The 15,131-nt window shown below is 31.7% G+C and overlaps 2 protein-coding genes across 4 annotated transcripts; one reads left to right on the forward strand and one right to left on the reverse strand.

The window, feature by feature from the left end:
• Positions 1-1,357: 1,357 nt before the first annotated feature.
• LOC127149385 (O-fucosyltransferase 10-like) lies at positions 1,358-6,143 on the reverse strand. The gene is made up of 6 exons (XM_051084599.1): positions 6,137-6,143; positions 5,665-5,878; positions 5,126-5,228; positions 4,697-4,756; positions 4,443-4,575; positions 1,358-1,593 (listed from the first exon to the last, which is right to left on the reverse strand). The coding sequence occupies exons 1-5, from the start codon at positions 6,141-6,143 to the stop codon at positions 4,567-4,569; spliced, it is 393 nt and encodes a 130-aa protein (XP_050940556.1). The 3' UTR covers positions 1,358-1,593; positions 4,443-4,566.
• Positions 6,144-10,415: 4,272 nt separating this feature from the next.
• On the forward strand, positions 10,416-15,013 carry LOC103491326 (F-box/kelch-repeat protein SKIP30). 3 transcript variants are annotated; one of them, XM_008451217.3, is made up of 3 exons: positions 10,416-10,799; positions 12,971-13,053; positions 13,624-15,013. In XM_008451217.3, the coding sequence occupies exon 3, from the start codon at positions 13,691-13,693 to the stop codon at positions 14,732-14,734; it is 1,044 nt and encodes a 347-aa protein (XP_008449439.1). In that variant the 5' UTR covers positions 10,416-10,799; positions 12,971-13,053; positions 13,624-13,690; the 3' UTR covers positions 14,735-15,013. The 3 variants fall into 3 exon arrangements, with proteins under 3 accessions (XP_008449439.1, XP_008449437.1, XP_008449436.1); XM_008451215.3 differs by having other exon boundaries at positions 12,982-13,053; XM_008451214.3 differs by lacking the exon at positions 12,971-13,053 and having other exon boundaries at positions 10,417-10,799.
• Positions 15,014-15,131: the final 118 nt, after the last annotated feature.

A 15,131-nucleotide genomic window follows, 5' to 3' on the forward strand; every position in this document is an offset into this window, starting at 1 on the left:
TCTATCCCCAAAATCAATGATAAGAAAACAATGATATATAAAGTATAAATAGTTCTAATGATTGTAATCAAATTACGTTTTGAAACTTATTACAATTTTATCAATTTACATTACAAGCTTTTTTGGTTAATAATAGTTTCATTACAAGAAATTGTATATATACATGTGTAGTTTTTTTGGTTGTCCAAAAATAACAATTTCTTTACTAGAATAATTAATCTAATCCAGAACTTAAGACATGAAGTTTAGGTTAATAATAGAATTACTTTTTAACATAATGGTAACAACCATAATTTTGTCATTACCGAGAATTTTATATATGTTAAATATACTATTAGGGTTAGGTTATGATTGTTAGATTGTATAGAATATCGGCATTTCATTGATATCTATTGATTATAATCAAAGATTACAGCCCTATATACAACCATATTTAAACACGATAAAGAAAAGAATATACAAGAATAATATAATATTTCCTAATAATAATATTTTCTAAAAATACGACCTAATTATGTCAATAATGACAATGTTTGATTTTTAGGTTTGGTCTAAGAAAACCTAAAATAGTCCAAGCTCAATTCGACTATATGGACAATCCCTGAAATAAATAAATAAATAAATATATATATATATATATATATATAATTTTTTTCTATGTTAATATTAGGGGTCTTTTAAAAAATATAACAAAGCCGCCAAATATTTACACCCACAGGCCTACAATGGAAAATACAAAAAATGTCTTGTCAACCACACTACCAACAATAGGCGTAATACATTTGGTATACGATCGTTTAGATTTCAATTCTCACTAGTAGAAAAAGGGCCTACGATGACAGTTAAATGCTGTCATAAAAAGCTTTCGTGACAGTTTTTTGCAGTCATTGATGCGGCAGTCATTAAAAGTATTTTATGACAGTTCTACAAACTGTCACGAAATGTGCTTTTCATGACAAAGAATAAATGTCACGAAATACTTATTTTATGACATATTATAACTGTCATTATTTTGATTTGAAGACAGATTATAATTGTCATTATTTAGATTTGATGACAGATAATAACTGTCATTACTAAGTTTTGATGACAGATAATAACTGTCATTGTTTATATTTTATGACACATAATAAATGTCATTATTTATCATTTATGACACTTATTAACTATCATCGTTTCTTCTACCATGACTTTAATTAACTGTCAAGAAAACATTTTCGATGCCACTGTTTTTTAGATTCAAATGTTATAATTCCCTGTTTTTCTTGCAGTAATTTTTATTGAATCCCTGTTTTTCTTGCCGCCCTGCCATTACACAGACCAATACAATCAAAAAATACTATACAACACATCCATATGGACAAAAATGATTAACGATTTAATATATATACTTTAATATATGTACAATTGTTCGTACAATTGTTCGTACAATGTTTGTACAATGAAGCAATTAACATATATGTTTTGGTACGGACAAGCTATTTAAATAAGTACATTTGAACCAAAATTTGGCTACCAAACCTACAAAAAGGCCTATAAATCAATCAATTGCAGCAAATATGGTTTCACTGCTTCAATGGATTCTTGCAAAACCTAACAAGAAAAGAAAATTATGATTGTAGCTCAGAATAAGACTTATTATAAAGACAGAAAATAGGGTAAACACCCACAACAGATAATGCTACAGTTAAACATTTTTTATTAAAAAATCAGTAACAAACAGAACTTAATATAAAGATAAATGAAATAACACAAATATCCACAAAACAACAGTCATTAGTCCTAATTAATCATAAACCAATAACAACCAGGATGACAAGAATGACATATACCCAACTGACCACAATCAACAAAAAAACTACCCACAAAACTATGTACCCCTTCCTCCATCCATCCCTCTCACACACACTTTAAATTCAAACTTAAAGAATGTTTCTCATGGTCAAAAAATCTAGAAGTACAGGATGTTTGAGCATTCTATGTTTCTCTTAAAACCATATATATATTTAGTACTTCAATGAGAGTGATAAAATAACGTTGTATATAGAACATCTTCTATCATAGCAACTATTCTCAAACATCCTAATAATGCAGAGCCAAAAAGAATGATGATTAATTTCGCTTTAATGCAAGACATACTCCTTTACTGTATTTCAACTCGGTATTCCACCTAATTCATGATAACAAACTCCTTTACTGTAACAACTCAAGCATCAGTCACAGGTAGCAATTCAAGTAATGTTTTCACACGGAGTACCATCAGTCTAATAATAAAGAATGAAAAGAAAAAACAAAAAGTAAACATTTACGGAACAATCTTCAACGTGATATAGCAACATCTAGCTATACACCATAAATAAACAATCCTTAGTCGCAATTCAACATAATTACATAGAGAAATAAACAATGTAGCCATTTCAACAAATCACTACGGTTCTCACCTGCTCAGAAAGATAAAGCCGTTGTCGATTCTTATATGTCCTTTCTGACCTCTTAACAATCTTTATAGTTCTGTTCCGAATGGAAGAAACAATAAATAATGGTTAATTTAATAACAAAACACAAGTACAAATAGAAAGGTTTAATATTTAATGGATTATCCTGAGAAAAATGGTAGATAGTAGGAACGTATATCCAGACAACAACATTACTTTATATGGTATCCAAATTCTGCAGACCATTTAAAATGTTATTAAGTGTAGTTTCACACTTGAATACTAAAACTTCCATAAATTCTTTTCGACCTGCACGAGCAGTAATCTAGGCCAATATTTAAAGAAGAAAACAAAAATATATTATAAATTGATAGGCTATTAAAGGCGTAGAGAATAAAGGTTAACCTAATACTAAAATCAGAATGAATGGAACTTCTTATGCTATAGAAGATATAAGAAGTTTACTTGCATAAAATATAAATGTGAATGGTACAATACTAAAGTATAATATGATCGAACTTCATAAATATATACACGTCAAAGGATAAACCTTTAGTAGTGCCACTTATTTCAAGAATAAGATGTCTAACTCCAATCTTCAAGGCTTAATTGCAAACATATAAACTGAATTCAAATTTATAACAACAATAAACAAATATTTAAAACTAACTCCAACCTTCAAGATCAACATGATCCTAAGACCAAAATGTTAACAATACGTCATTTTAACCAAACTAGTAAACTCATATCAACACAAGAATATTTATGAAGTCACAAGTTTGGAAGGATAGACCAAACATCATACCTGTAACAAAAATTCTTGGCTTGTGGTGATGGTGAGGTTATATTGAACTCTACATGTTTGTAAACCTTTCCACCATGCCCTAACTTTATAAGAACATTACACTTGTTACGATTATTACTAATAGTTGTAGATATCATCATTACACTTATTATTAACAAAAGTACACTTTTAAAGCATAGAAAACACTTTCATCAAAACTAAAATGATACAAAATATACTTTAAACAACAATAGTCAAATATGTATTTTGGTAGGGATGTAGAAACTACTTACATATTTTGAAGCCCACAATTTTCAATCTGAAAATCTACTTCCCATACTTAAGATGACTTTCTGGATTGGTTCTTGAAGTGAAAAGAAAAATCTATGTTAAATGAACTCAACTTGCAAAAGTACCTTGAACTTGATAAGAAAAGACATAAGGCATCACAAGCTTCTTTTGGAGAAGATATCTTGTTATTCAACTCCCACAAAGAATTTTTTAGTCATTGAAAAGGAAAACATATATAAGATATTAAAAGAGTCTCAAGAAGCTAACCTCACTGATTGTCTAATAATTGTAGCATTTATAAGCCGTGTGTGACCACAAAAGGTAAGCACTAATGATCTTCTTAATTTAGAACTATATGAAGCTGAGCATCTGGATAAATATCATAGGGTTTTAACCTTTTAGTAAATGGCACTTGTAAGTCCTAAACCTTCAATTGATACACAAGTACAATTGAGAAAAAATAAGTATTACGACATCGACTCAAAAATGCAGTAAAAAGTAGATTATATGTTCTAATTGAAGGACTACAATTCAAGTTTCTATTTTTCTGCATATGCTTAAATATATTGACAGCTCTAGTTAATCTCAATAAGCACCCTTAACCTACGTACTTAGAGAAACATACAAGCAGACTGAATAATCCCCAACACAAAAAATCTTTATTTTAAATTACCAAAAATCTTCATAAACCAAAAAGGAAGCAAACAAAAATCCTTAAGCAAATTTATTCACAACAAATTCCTTAACAAAAAAGCCACGGAAAGAAAGCAAAACCAAGAAAGCTTGACAGAAGAAAACTCCATAAATACAAGTTCATAAATAAATAAACAAATAAGTTAAAAATAGCTTTGCATCAGTACATCAACAAGATAAACACCAGCAAAAAACCAAAAAACTATAAAAAAAAAAAAAAAGAACCAACACCAACAAACCTTAGATGATCTAGTTGAAGATTTCAAGAGCCTAAGACCAAAAGATGACAAAGTGGGTGTCAGTGGTAGGCGACAATTAGTGCTAAAAGTAGCCAAAGAAAGCAAATTTGGTGATGTGGCGGCATCAGAGGACCTAAAAGCCATGGAAAGCAAAAAATCATGGAGATTTAAGGGTCATAGAGGCACATATTCAAGCCAAATTGAAGGATATAAACATCCTGCCCATATCCAAGTGCTCTCAGCATCAAACAAACCTCTTCTGGAGTCGGTGGACATTTTCCATGCCTCCTTTCTTTATCAGGGTTGCTTACTTGCTGAAATAAATTTGAATCAGTTTTATACAACAGATCATAAAAGGCATTAATAGTTGTCATCTAAATTTAAACTAGAACTTATAAATTAGACTCATCTTAATATCAGAATGTATAGATATCAGAGACAAATTTTTGCCAACACAAGAATTCTATACAAGACTCAACCCAATATCGCTATGCTATTTACTACATTCCCCAGATAAGGATTAATTATGCCCCTCATAAATATTCAAACACAAAAGCCATTGGGCTGGTCAATTTCATTTCACAACAATTGACCTGCAAATGTTGATGAGAAGTATTGGATTTTTCTGTAAATAAATCAAATCAAACAAATGGATTCACATAATTAAAACTAAGACCCCTTACATGTAATGTTTTCCATCGCCTTCGAATAGCTCCAAATTCTCTCCTTTCCTTTTTACCTCCACCATAATAGAAACCTGAGAATGCTAGCATATCTGGTTCAAACCTATGGTAATACACAAATGGCAGGATCAAAATCACAACTGATGTCCAATTCTGCAATAAGCTTCTATATGCATTACATGGCATGTAATCAAGAGTAAACAAATTGTTATTCCACAATATCATGGACATTATAATTTAGAACCTTCACTTTGACGTGGAAATGTATTTTTTTTTTCAGAGGACATTAAAAAAAACAGGAGGTTATATTGAAGGAAACATCAAAATATCTGGTTATCCCAAGAAGCAGAAAACATTTGCTAGAGTCTTAGGTTACTGTGAACAAAATGACATCTCAATGGTCAAATATGGTCAAATTTTCAGCCCAAACAACAATTAAAAGGACATTGACAATTTACAATTCAAAGCAAATATATCCAAATATGCTAATGTAAAATGACTTGATTAGTGAGATAGAGTGGGAGGGGTTGAGAGCTCACCGGTTGTTGGCAGAAGATTGGGCGAACGTTGAAGTGTGGGCGGAGGCGAAATAGTTGGCCGACGTTGAACCGTCAGCGGATAACACACGGTCAACGGAAGACGGACGATCGGCGGAAGTTCGTTCGACCGCGGGCAGAAGAGAAATCGAATGTGGGCGACGGTAAATTGAGGCGGAAGAATATTGGAAGAATATTGGAAGGGGTTGAGAACTCACTGGTTGTTGGAAGAATATTGGGCAGGAAAATAAACTAGGCGCAAGAAAATCGGACGTGGAGGAAGAATATCAGGGCGGAAGAATCGGACGCTGGATGTCGAAGAAGGCGCTTAGTTTGGGAAGGAGATGATATGTTGAGGAAGACGCGGCGGCAAATGGAAGGGATTGAAAAATTAGGGATTTTTAATTTTTAATCAATTAATTTAATAGATTTGGGGATTTTTATTTTAATAAATTATTTTAATAAAACCTAGAACCTTTCATGACAGTAAATAACTGTCACGGAAAATAATTTCCGAAAACAACGTCTTTTCCCGCCAAAAACGCGCATTTTGACATATTATGACAGTTGTTTCTTCTCTCCTCTCCATTTTTCTTGTAATGAAATGTCATAAAAGGTAACTTTTCTTGTAGTGTCTATCGTTACACGATCGTTCAGATTTTGTCGTTTATATTTTTTAATTCTATCGTAAATCAAAACTAGATGATAAATTGATGTTTTATGGGAGAACAATCGTTTAGATTTAGCTACACGATTGTTTAGATTTTTGGCTTCAAAATTTGGTACACAATCGTTTAGATTTGTTTATTGATTTATTTTTTCAAGATTCTTAATTTTTTTAACACCAAATCTGGTTACTTCAATTTAAACAATTTTTTTTCAACATTCTTTACATAATACACAATACACAATACCCTAATCTAAACGACTAAAAAGAAGGAAAAGAAGAAAGAGGATGGAAAGAAATAAAAAAGAAGAATAAAGGAATAAAGACGATAGAAAGAAATCTGAAAAGAAATTATAGCAAAAAAAAAGTTTAGGAAAGGAAGAAAGAGGATAGAAAAAAGTTAGAGAAGAAAAATGGAAAGGTAAACCTACGTTATTTAAAAGATGACCAACCGGTAGAGTCTAGTTCACGAGTGAGAGAGAATAAAATGGTAGAATATAAAAATAATTAAATTTACATTATCATCTATGTTTTAATTTTAATTAATACTAACGGAAGATTATTGGGTAATTATAATAGGTAGCAATTTTTAGAATAATTATTAAGTATGTAGCAATATTTTAAAAAAATTGCAAATATAGCAAAATCTATCAGTGATACACTTCTATCGTTGATAGACTCTTATGGTTTATCAGTGATAGACCAACATTTGCTACATGGTCTATCGGTGATAGACTCCTATCATTGATAGATTTTGACAGATTTTGCTATATTTGCAATTTTTTTAAAATGTTGCTATATACTTAATTATTTTGAATATAATTGCTAAATTTGCAAATATCCCAAGATTATTTGATAGAGGGTATAATGGATGTGAAATGAAAATGCAGAAAATAATAATGAAGGTGTCGCAGCTCCGACTGTATCCCCAGTAAGTTCACCGGGAAATTCCCCCGACGAAGAAGAAGATGGTGAAGCTCCTTCGACGTGGACGACAACATGGGATCAGACCAGTTTTCCTTCTACAACAGACTCTGAAACTGTTCCAATCACCGGAGGAATCCCATCGGATGGCGGTCAGAACTTAATGATCAACTCCCCCTTTTATATCATCTCATTACTCTCAGCATACTTTTGTTACATTAAACTTCTTAATTACTATTGAACCAAACATTAATTTATGTTTGTACTACTTTCTAAATATACCTCTAAAATTCTTCTAATCTCATCTTATCTTAATTTAACTTGTTATCTTAATTTAATTTACTTTCTATTTTACCTAAACTATGTTTTTTCCATTGGATTGTCTTAAATTTGTGGGTAATTAGAATAGGTAGCAATTTTATTTTTAGAATAATTATTAAGTATGCAGCAATATTTTAAAAAAATTGCAAATATAGCAAAGTCTATCGCTGATAGACTTTTATCGTTGATAGACTCTTATGATTTATCAGTGATAGACCAACATTTGTTACATGGTCTATCGGTGATAGACTCCTATCATTGATAGATTTTGACAGATTTTGCTATATTTGCAATTTTTTTAAAACGTTGCTATATACTTAATTATTTTGAATATAATTGTTACATTTGCAACTATCCCTAAATTTGTTATATGGTACTAAAAATAGCCTAGTATGAAGTCTCGCTATTTGATTAGTGAACCTTGCCCCTAAAAGCTCTTTGTTTTCGAAATCAAGTATATGTAGTTATTTACGATTTTAACCTTTGGATTTAGAGAATATAATATATGACGTTGTATTGTATTTTAAGCATTCTATCTAATAGATTTTGTTTTCCCTCTGTTCGTGAATGTAGCTAACACGCTATTAGTGAACCGCGCATATCTGTAGTTCGTTAATTGTTTTTGTATGACACTTATTATAAATAGTTATTTTAATTATGTTACCAAGTCTCCTTATCATTCATAACATATATAATAAATATTGTAGCAACCAATCATAATTATGCATGCATCGATCAAACTATTAATTCAAAAAGGCTAAATGTTGTTAGGAGTATTTGATATAATAGGTTAATATTATATCAGGAAAATCACACCAAATAACACAAATTAGAAAATAAATATAACCTATAGCACAAGGGAACAATATTTGTAAAAATGACAAATTTTTATCTGTCATATAGTAATTTTTTTTAAATGTCAATTTTGTTCTTAAGTTTTCTTCCTCTCATGCTATTAGTGATGATTTCTATCGATGACATTATGCCTAATATGTTCGATATGTTTTTTCATGAATTTTTCACCGATAACTTAAACTTTAATTTGAATTTTTAAATGATATAAATGTTGATAGCATAATCTGAAATCATTAATTTATTTTAACAAAAGCTGCAACTATATCAATTTCATTTATACTATTAGCAATAGAAGCTATCATATGGATGATAAGTTACTAGTAATTCAAGGCTATTACCGATAACAATGCTAATCTGATCTCTTTTCTTTGCCCATTTATGCTAAAAACAAATTAAACAATCACACATCATTTTATAGTAGTATTACCTTGGTATTAATGATATATAGTAGCCTACTGGGATATTACTTATAGATGTTGCAAGTGATTTCCTTTTGTTGTTATCACTAATAGATATTAGCGATAGCAATTGAAAAAGATCGTTGATAGTAGTTATTAAAAATATCAATTGATAGCCTAATTAAACCTCATTAATTCAAAATTGATATGTTTTACCAAGGAGATATCACTTATAAAAAATATTCTTCTAATGATATCGCTTATAGTTGCTATGATCGATATTCTTCTAATGCAATCATTGATAGATAATGTTAGTGATATCATTTTACATTGATAGCAAAATTAAAAAAAAAAAAAATTGTAGTAGCTATCAGGAATATCAACTGATAGTAACATCGCTAATAGAAGGTATAAGTGATAGGAATTGATACCACATTTCTCAAATTGAAAGTTATCACTGATATAGTTATCAGCGGTAGTAGCTAACTATAGAAACTGATACCATATTTCTCAAATTGAAAGTAGCTTTACCCCTCAATGACTATAATTGATAAAAGCTATCATTGATAGTCATTATTAATTACATAAATCGATAACATATTTCACAAATTAAAAGCTAACATTGATAGCATTTATCAGTGGTAGCAACATATAATAATTATCAATGATAACTTTCAATTTAAGAAAACTGGCAAAAAAAAAAAAAGTACTCATAATGGTGACAAGTTATCACTAATAGTAGTTATTAATGAGCTAAGTGATATTCACTAATTGTAGCTATTAGTGATAGTTTTCAACGTGAAAAAATCGAGAATAAATATGTGAAATAATCATTTCTCAAACTGAAAACTGTCAATGATGTCATATTTCATTGATAACAATTATCGGTAATAGATGCTATAAGTGATAGTTTTTAAATTGATAAATTCAACAAAAAGATGCACAAAATGTCGGTTGGACGTGTGTATTTCAGTTTTTTACTATTTTTTGTACTATATATGCTATTATTTTAGATATTTTTTGTCATTTATGCAAGTAACCCTTTATTCAATTCAATCATGAAAACACAAGTCATCGTCTAGATTTGCCCATTTATATTTTCAATTTCAACTTTTAACACATGTTAACCTCTAATTAGTCTTAGATTTGATTATTGGTAATCGCCTCATTAATTTTAAAAAACGACTCCCAATTTGTGATTAGTTCCAAATTTTTCGATTCCAAATTATTTTACAGCACAAAGCTCATTAGTAAAATTTCATATTAATTTTTCTTTTTTTAAAAAAAAAACAGACTTATTCTATTTTTTAAAAGAAACTAATATGATGAAAAAATTAAAAACAACCATAAGTTGATCATCATGAGAAAACATAAAAAGGATTTGAAAGAGCAGATTTAGAAGGATTAGGAACAATCTAAACTCAACCAAAAACTGAAATTTTTATGAATCCTAATTCAAGACAATAATCATTAAAAACCCATTAGTTAAATTAATTGTATAAACAAATATATATATATATATATATATAGATATAGATATAGATATATGTATATTTAATTATGAGGTATAAGCCAAGATTTGGTGCATAGTATGTGTCAACTTGGATAGGAAGAAATCAAAATTGAAGGAATTAGGGAATATCCGAATTCCCCCAAGCGCCCATTCTGTTTAGGGTAAGCGTAAGTTGAATGTAATTGAAAATTCTAAAACCTGGATTCCCATTTTTTCAATCTCTTAAACGCTCGCAAAAGTTGGAACATTGCCTTGAACAACAACACACACAACCTCCATAACCTTCTTCTTTCTTTTTCTTTCCTTCTTCCTTGTGTTTTTCTGACTTGGGTTTCCTTTTAATTCGTCAAACTCTCCTTTTCTGACACCTCCGGTTTTGAATCTTCAAACCAATCCAACCATACCCTTTTTTTCTCTTCTTCAATCTGAGCAATACACCACAAATTCCCTCTTCTTCCAGGTATAACTGCTATTTCTTTTCATTTCTTTCTTGTTCTTTACCAATGCTGCCTTGATTTTATTTATACCCATTTCATAATTTTTCCTTATTGTTCAACAATTCTTGGAATTTTTCTGTTTTGAATCTTGGGTTCTTCTTTATCACCCACTTTTTCTTTTGTTGAATTCGACACCGGTTTGACTTTGAAAGCAAATTTGCGATGTATTTATTCTTTTCCCCCCTAGTTTCTGGATGTTTGAGTAAATGACACGATTATGAGTTCAGTCGAGTTTTTATTTGTTTTCCCCTTTGTAAATTTTAGGTTTTGGTATAATTTGTGATTGTGTGTTTGGATTAGATGATGGGTTTTTATTGATTCTTGCATACGGTAGGTTGTTGGCTAGAATTTCCTTGATATTAGAGTCTAAGCAGTTTAATTCATGCGGATATGGCCTGGAAGTTTGAAGCCATTTAGGCAGTTTGTGCGAGAACTCGGGATCATGCACAATAGATGGACCTTGTTACCGCATTATCAAAACGGGTTATTGAGTTAATACTCTATTCTGTTTAGTTTGAGTTGGAGAGTTTTTATCAAAAATCTCTTGGCCTCGACTGGTATCAGTATCTCGTTCTAGTCTGTCTTAAATCTCTAGACCAGAGGTTTTATTAAGTCTTCTTCTTCTTCCTGATAAGTTAAAGGTTTCTGCATTGCTTTTCTTGGAACCACCAAATGGTTGTGTGGAAAACTGTGGATCTTACATCCTAAGTAATAAGTTCCATAATCGTGTCCTGTTGAGTGATTCTGCCAGATTTTCTCTTCTCTAGGAATTGCCAATTCAAGCTTAATTTTCTAGACTCGAGGTTTTGTTAAGTCTTCTTCTTCTTGTTAAGTATGAATATATTTCAGCACAGAGGGTTTCTACGTTGCTTTTCTTGGAATCTTCAAAACTTCCGATCCTTTCTTCGTCAGTACTTCCGATTCTTTTCATCCAGCCACAGGGGAATGATGACTGATTCCGATTGGATCCAAAATTGACGGGTTAGTGCGAGCTTATCCATGCAGTTATGCACTCTTCGAATAGGATTGGTTTTTGGAATCTTCAAAGGGTTTCTAAGTAATTAGTTCCATAATCTATTGAGTGATTCTGTCCAGATTTTGTCTTCTCTAGGAATTGATATGTTTTGGCGTATCTCTTTTCTTCATACATATATTATTGAAGCAGACTAGAAAAAGCTGAAATATTTGAGAAAGGGAAGATCTTTCTCTTATTCTTCAAAATAAGTAGGTGAGAAGACGAGGTCGTCTTCTTTAGTTGTTTCAATATTCATTAGTTTTCTTAGTATATGATGACAATCTTTTGGTCTCATTGGAGTCTTTTTACTCATATACAGCATGCTCTTTTTGGAGGGTTCATTGAAGATATTATTTTTAACTTATAATTCTTTTAGTAGTTTTTAATATTTTTAGGTTCAACTGTGAACTCGGAACTCGTAGACGATGTATATAATTGCACTATTAGAGGTCTGATCTTGTTTCTAGAACCAGAAATCTTCCGTCTTGGAAGAGTTTGGCAGAGGGGATACAGGTCGAGTTTAGAATGATGTCAGCATATAAAGAAACTAGTGTGGAAAGGATGAGATGTTAGATGATTAGTTAATTTTTATATAGTCAAGTTATTAGTTTTTGTTGATTTCTTTTTCATTCATTTGTAAATTAGTACATTTGTCAATGGTAAGGGATTTAGAGAATGTTCTCTCACAATTTGAAGATGTTTCTTCTGTATTCATGAAATGTATTCCCTAGTTGTCCATCCTCTTTATCTAACTTTTTTGCATCAAAGATATTCTTGAACCTACATTGAAATGTTAAGGGTTTGAAGTTACATCTCTTTTCTTTTAAAAAAAATGTCTAACCAAATTTGTTTATCAATTTTCCGTAGTTGTGGATGCTTACTATCTAATTCTGATACCTTGTTCTTTGTTAAAACTTTGGCTTGTACGTCTTTGCTAATCTGTTTCTAACCAAAAAAAAAAAAAAAAGGAAAAAAAGTTAATAATAAAAATAAAAAAGTATTCACTAATCTCTTATTATCCTGGTATACTTACGTTTGCATTTCTTTTACATATCTAATCTTTTTGACTTGAGTAATGAATGTAGGGTCATTCATTAATTGAAATATTACATATTGTAGTTTTTTTTCAGGCTTTGTAGCTAAAGCTCAAAGACAAGTATACTATTTGCACAATTTTTTTGGGTAGCTTTATAGGTTAAGAGGTAAACTTGACTACTAGAAAGTTTATACAATTTATTTACTTGGGAATTTCCTTGTATCTTTTTTCCTTATTTGGAAAGTCTTATCATGAAAAAAAACACCCATTACTGCTGGGAATGTGAGTGCTCTTTTCTAATTGTTGGCCATTTATTGGTTAATTTCACATTATGAGATTTGCATATTGGTTAGATTAGTCGTATCATTATTATACACCTTTTCTTTCATTTGCTTGTTTATTCAAACAGTTTTTCTTATTTTTGGATGGTTAAGACCCTAGTTTTGGAATTTACAACCATATCATATTGACTGCCTGAATTAGTTGCCTCTCACAATGACTTTGTCCATGGATACAACATTGTTAGAGTACATCCATCATCGAGTTGTGTGATGAATGTTGTTTTGCGGCTTAAAAATTTCAATTATCAGTAAGCGAAAAGATGCTTTCTTTTCATCTTCTAAATTGTTACCTAATGTTGGATAGTGATTATTTCATTCTGTATTTCAATCACATCGAACTTTGAGAAGGTATTGACTGGTTCTCTAATGTTTGAATATTCTTCTTGGCATCTCAGGTTACTTGCTTTCTAAATAAGAAACAACCTGTGGTGGATAATCATCAGAAACGAATGAAAAGCGATTATGTTGACTGATCTGATTGACGGTCTTCCAGACGCTGTTGCTCATCAGTGCCTTGCACGTGTTCCCTTCCATCTCTATCCAAAGTTGGAGCTTGTTTCTCACTCCTGGCAAGCTGCCATTCGTAGTGCTGAACTGTTTAGAGTCCGACAGGAGATTGGATCATCAGAAGATCTTTTATGTGTATGCGCATTTGAACCAGAGAATCTATGGCAGCTTTACGACCCCATCAGAGACCTTTGGATAACAATTCCTGTACTTCCATCGAAAATTAGGCATCTTGCACACTTTGGTGCTGTCTCCACTGCTGGGAAGTTGTATGTGCTGGGTGGTGGCAGTGATGCTGTTGATCCGTTAACTGGTGATCAAGATAGAAACTTTGCAACCAATGAGGTGTGGTCATACGATCCTGTAATACGTCGGTGGTCTCAACGTGCATCAATGCTCATACCACGTGCCATGTTTGCTTGTGGTGTTTTAGAAGGAAAGATTGTTGTTGCAGGTGGTTTTACTAGCTGCAGAAAATCAATTTCTCAGGCAGAAATGTACGATCCTGATAAAGATGTTTGGATTTCCCTGCCTGATCTACACCGTACTCACAATTCTGCTTGCACAGGGGTGGTGATTGGAGGCGAGTTGCACGTCTTGCACAAGGGAATATCGAAAGTGCAAATTTTCGACAGCCTGCAGCTTGAATGGAGAGTTGAAGAGTATGGTTGGCCCCAAGGTCCAATGGCTGTTGTTCAAGATTCACTTTATGTGATGGGTCATGGACATATTTTCAAGTACCATGGAAGAGAACCTAAAAAATACGTTATTTCAGCATCCGAATTTCGCCAACGAATAGGGTTTGCAATGATTAGTTTGAGAGATGAAATTTACGTGATCGGAGGGGATATTGGTCCCGACCGTTTGAATTGGCACGTCAAGCCAACGTCAGATGTTGACATATTAACAACAGGAGGCGAGAGACCAACATGGCGACATGCTGCTTCAATGACAAGATGCCGTGGGGCAATTCGGGGATGTGCGCAGTTGAGAATTTAGGAACTTTTTACATTCGTTTGTGTTTGTACCAATGTAATTGAATTGTATTTTGGGTCTGGAAAATCCCTTTCCACTGGCTGCCTCTTTTTGTAATCTTTGGTCGTTGATGTTAAGTTTGGAGGGGGGTATATGTTGATGGATGGCTCCTGGAATTTGGATATCATAGGAACGGTCTACTGTCTAATAGTACATGAATATTACGAATTAGTATGATGGGGGAAGGATCAAAATTTTCATTTCTAAATACTTGAATCAAAAAGAATGATTTATTGGCATTCATATTTTCTTCCTCCCGGTTTTATTTCATAACTTAAGGCTAAATAGCTTGTGTGAGGAGGGGAATCCTGCTGTACTGTACTAACTCCTCTATATATTCTTACTCGATTCAATTGATCAA

This window comes from Cucumis melo, chromosome 5 (assembly GCF_025177605.1).
Source record: "Cucumis melo cultivar AY chromosome 5, USDA_Cmelo_AY_1.0, whole genome shotgun sequence".
NCBI lineage: Eukaryota > Viridiplantae > Streptophyta > Magnoliopsida > Cucurbitales > Cucurbitaceae > Cucumis > Cucumis melo.

Excerpts from the sequence above, each read along its gene's own strand:
- LOC103491326 (XM_008451217.3), top strand. The coding sequence starts at position 13,691 with ATGTTGACTGATCTGATTGACGGTCTTCCAGACGCTGTTGCTCATCAG.
- LOC127149385 (XM_051084599.1), bottom strand. Across the intron at positions 5,229-5,664 it reads CAATCTTCTGCCAACAACCG|GTTTGAACCAGATATGCTAG; the intron begins GTGAGCTCTCAA and ends GTATTACCATAG. Across the intron at positions 4,757-5,125 it reads GGCGATGGAAAACATTACAT|CAAGTAAGCAACCCTGATAA; the intron begins GTAAGGGGTCTT and ends AATTTATTTCAG.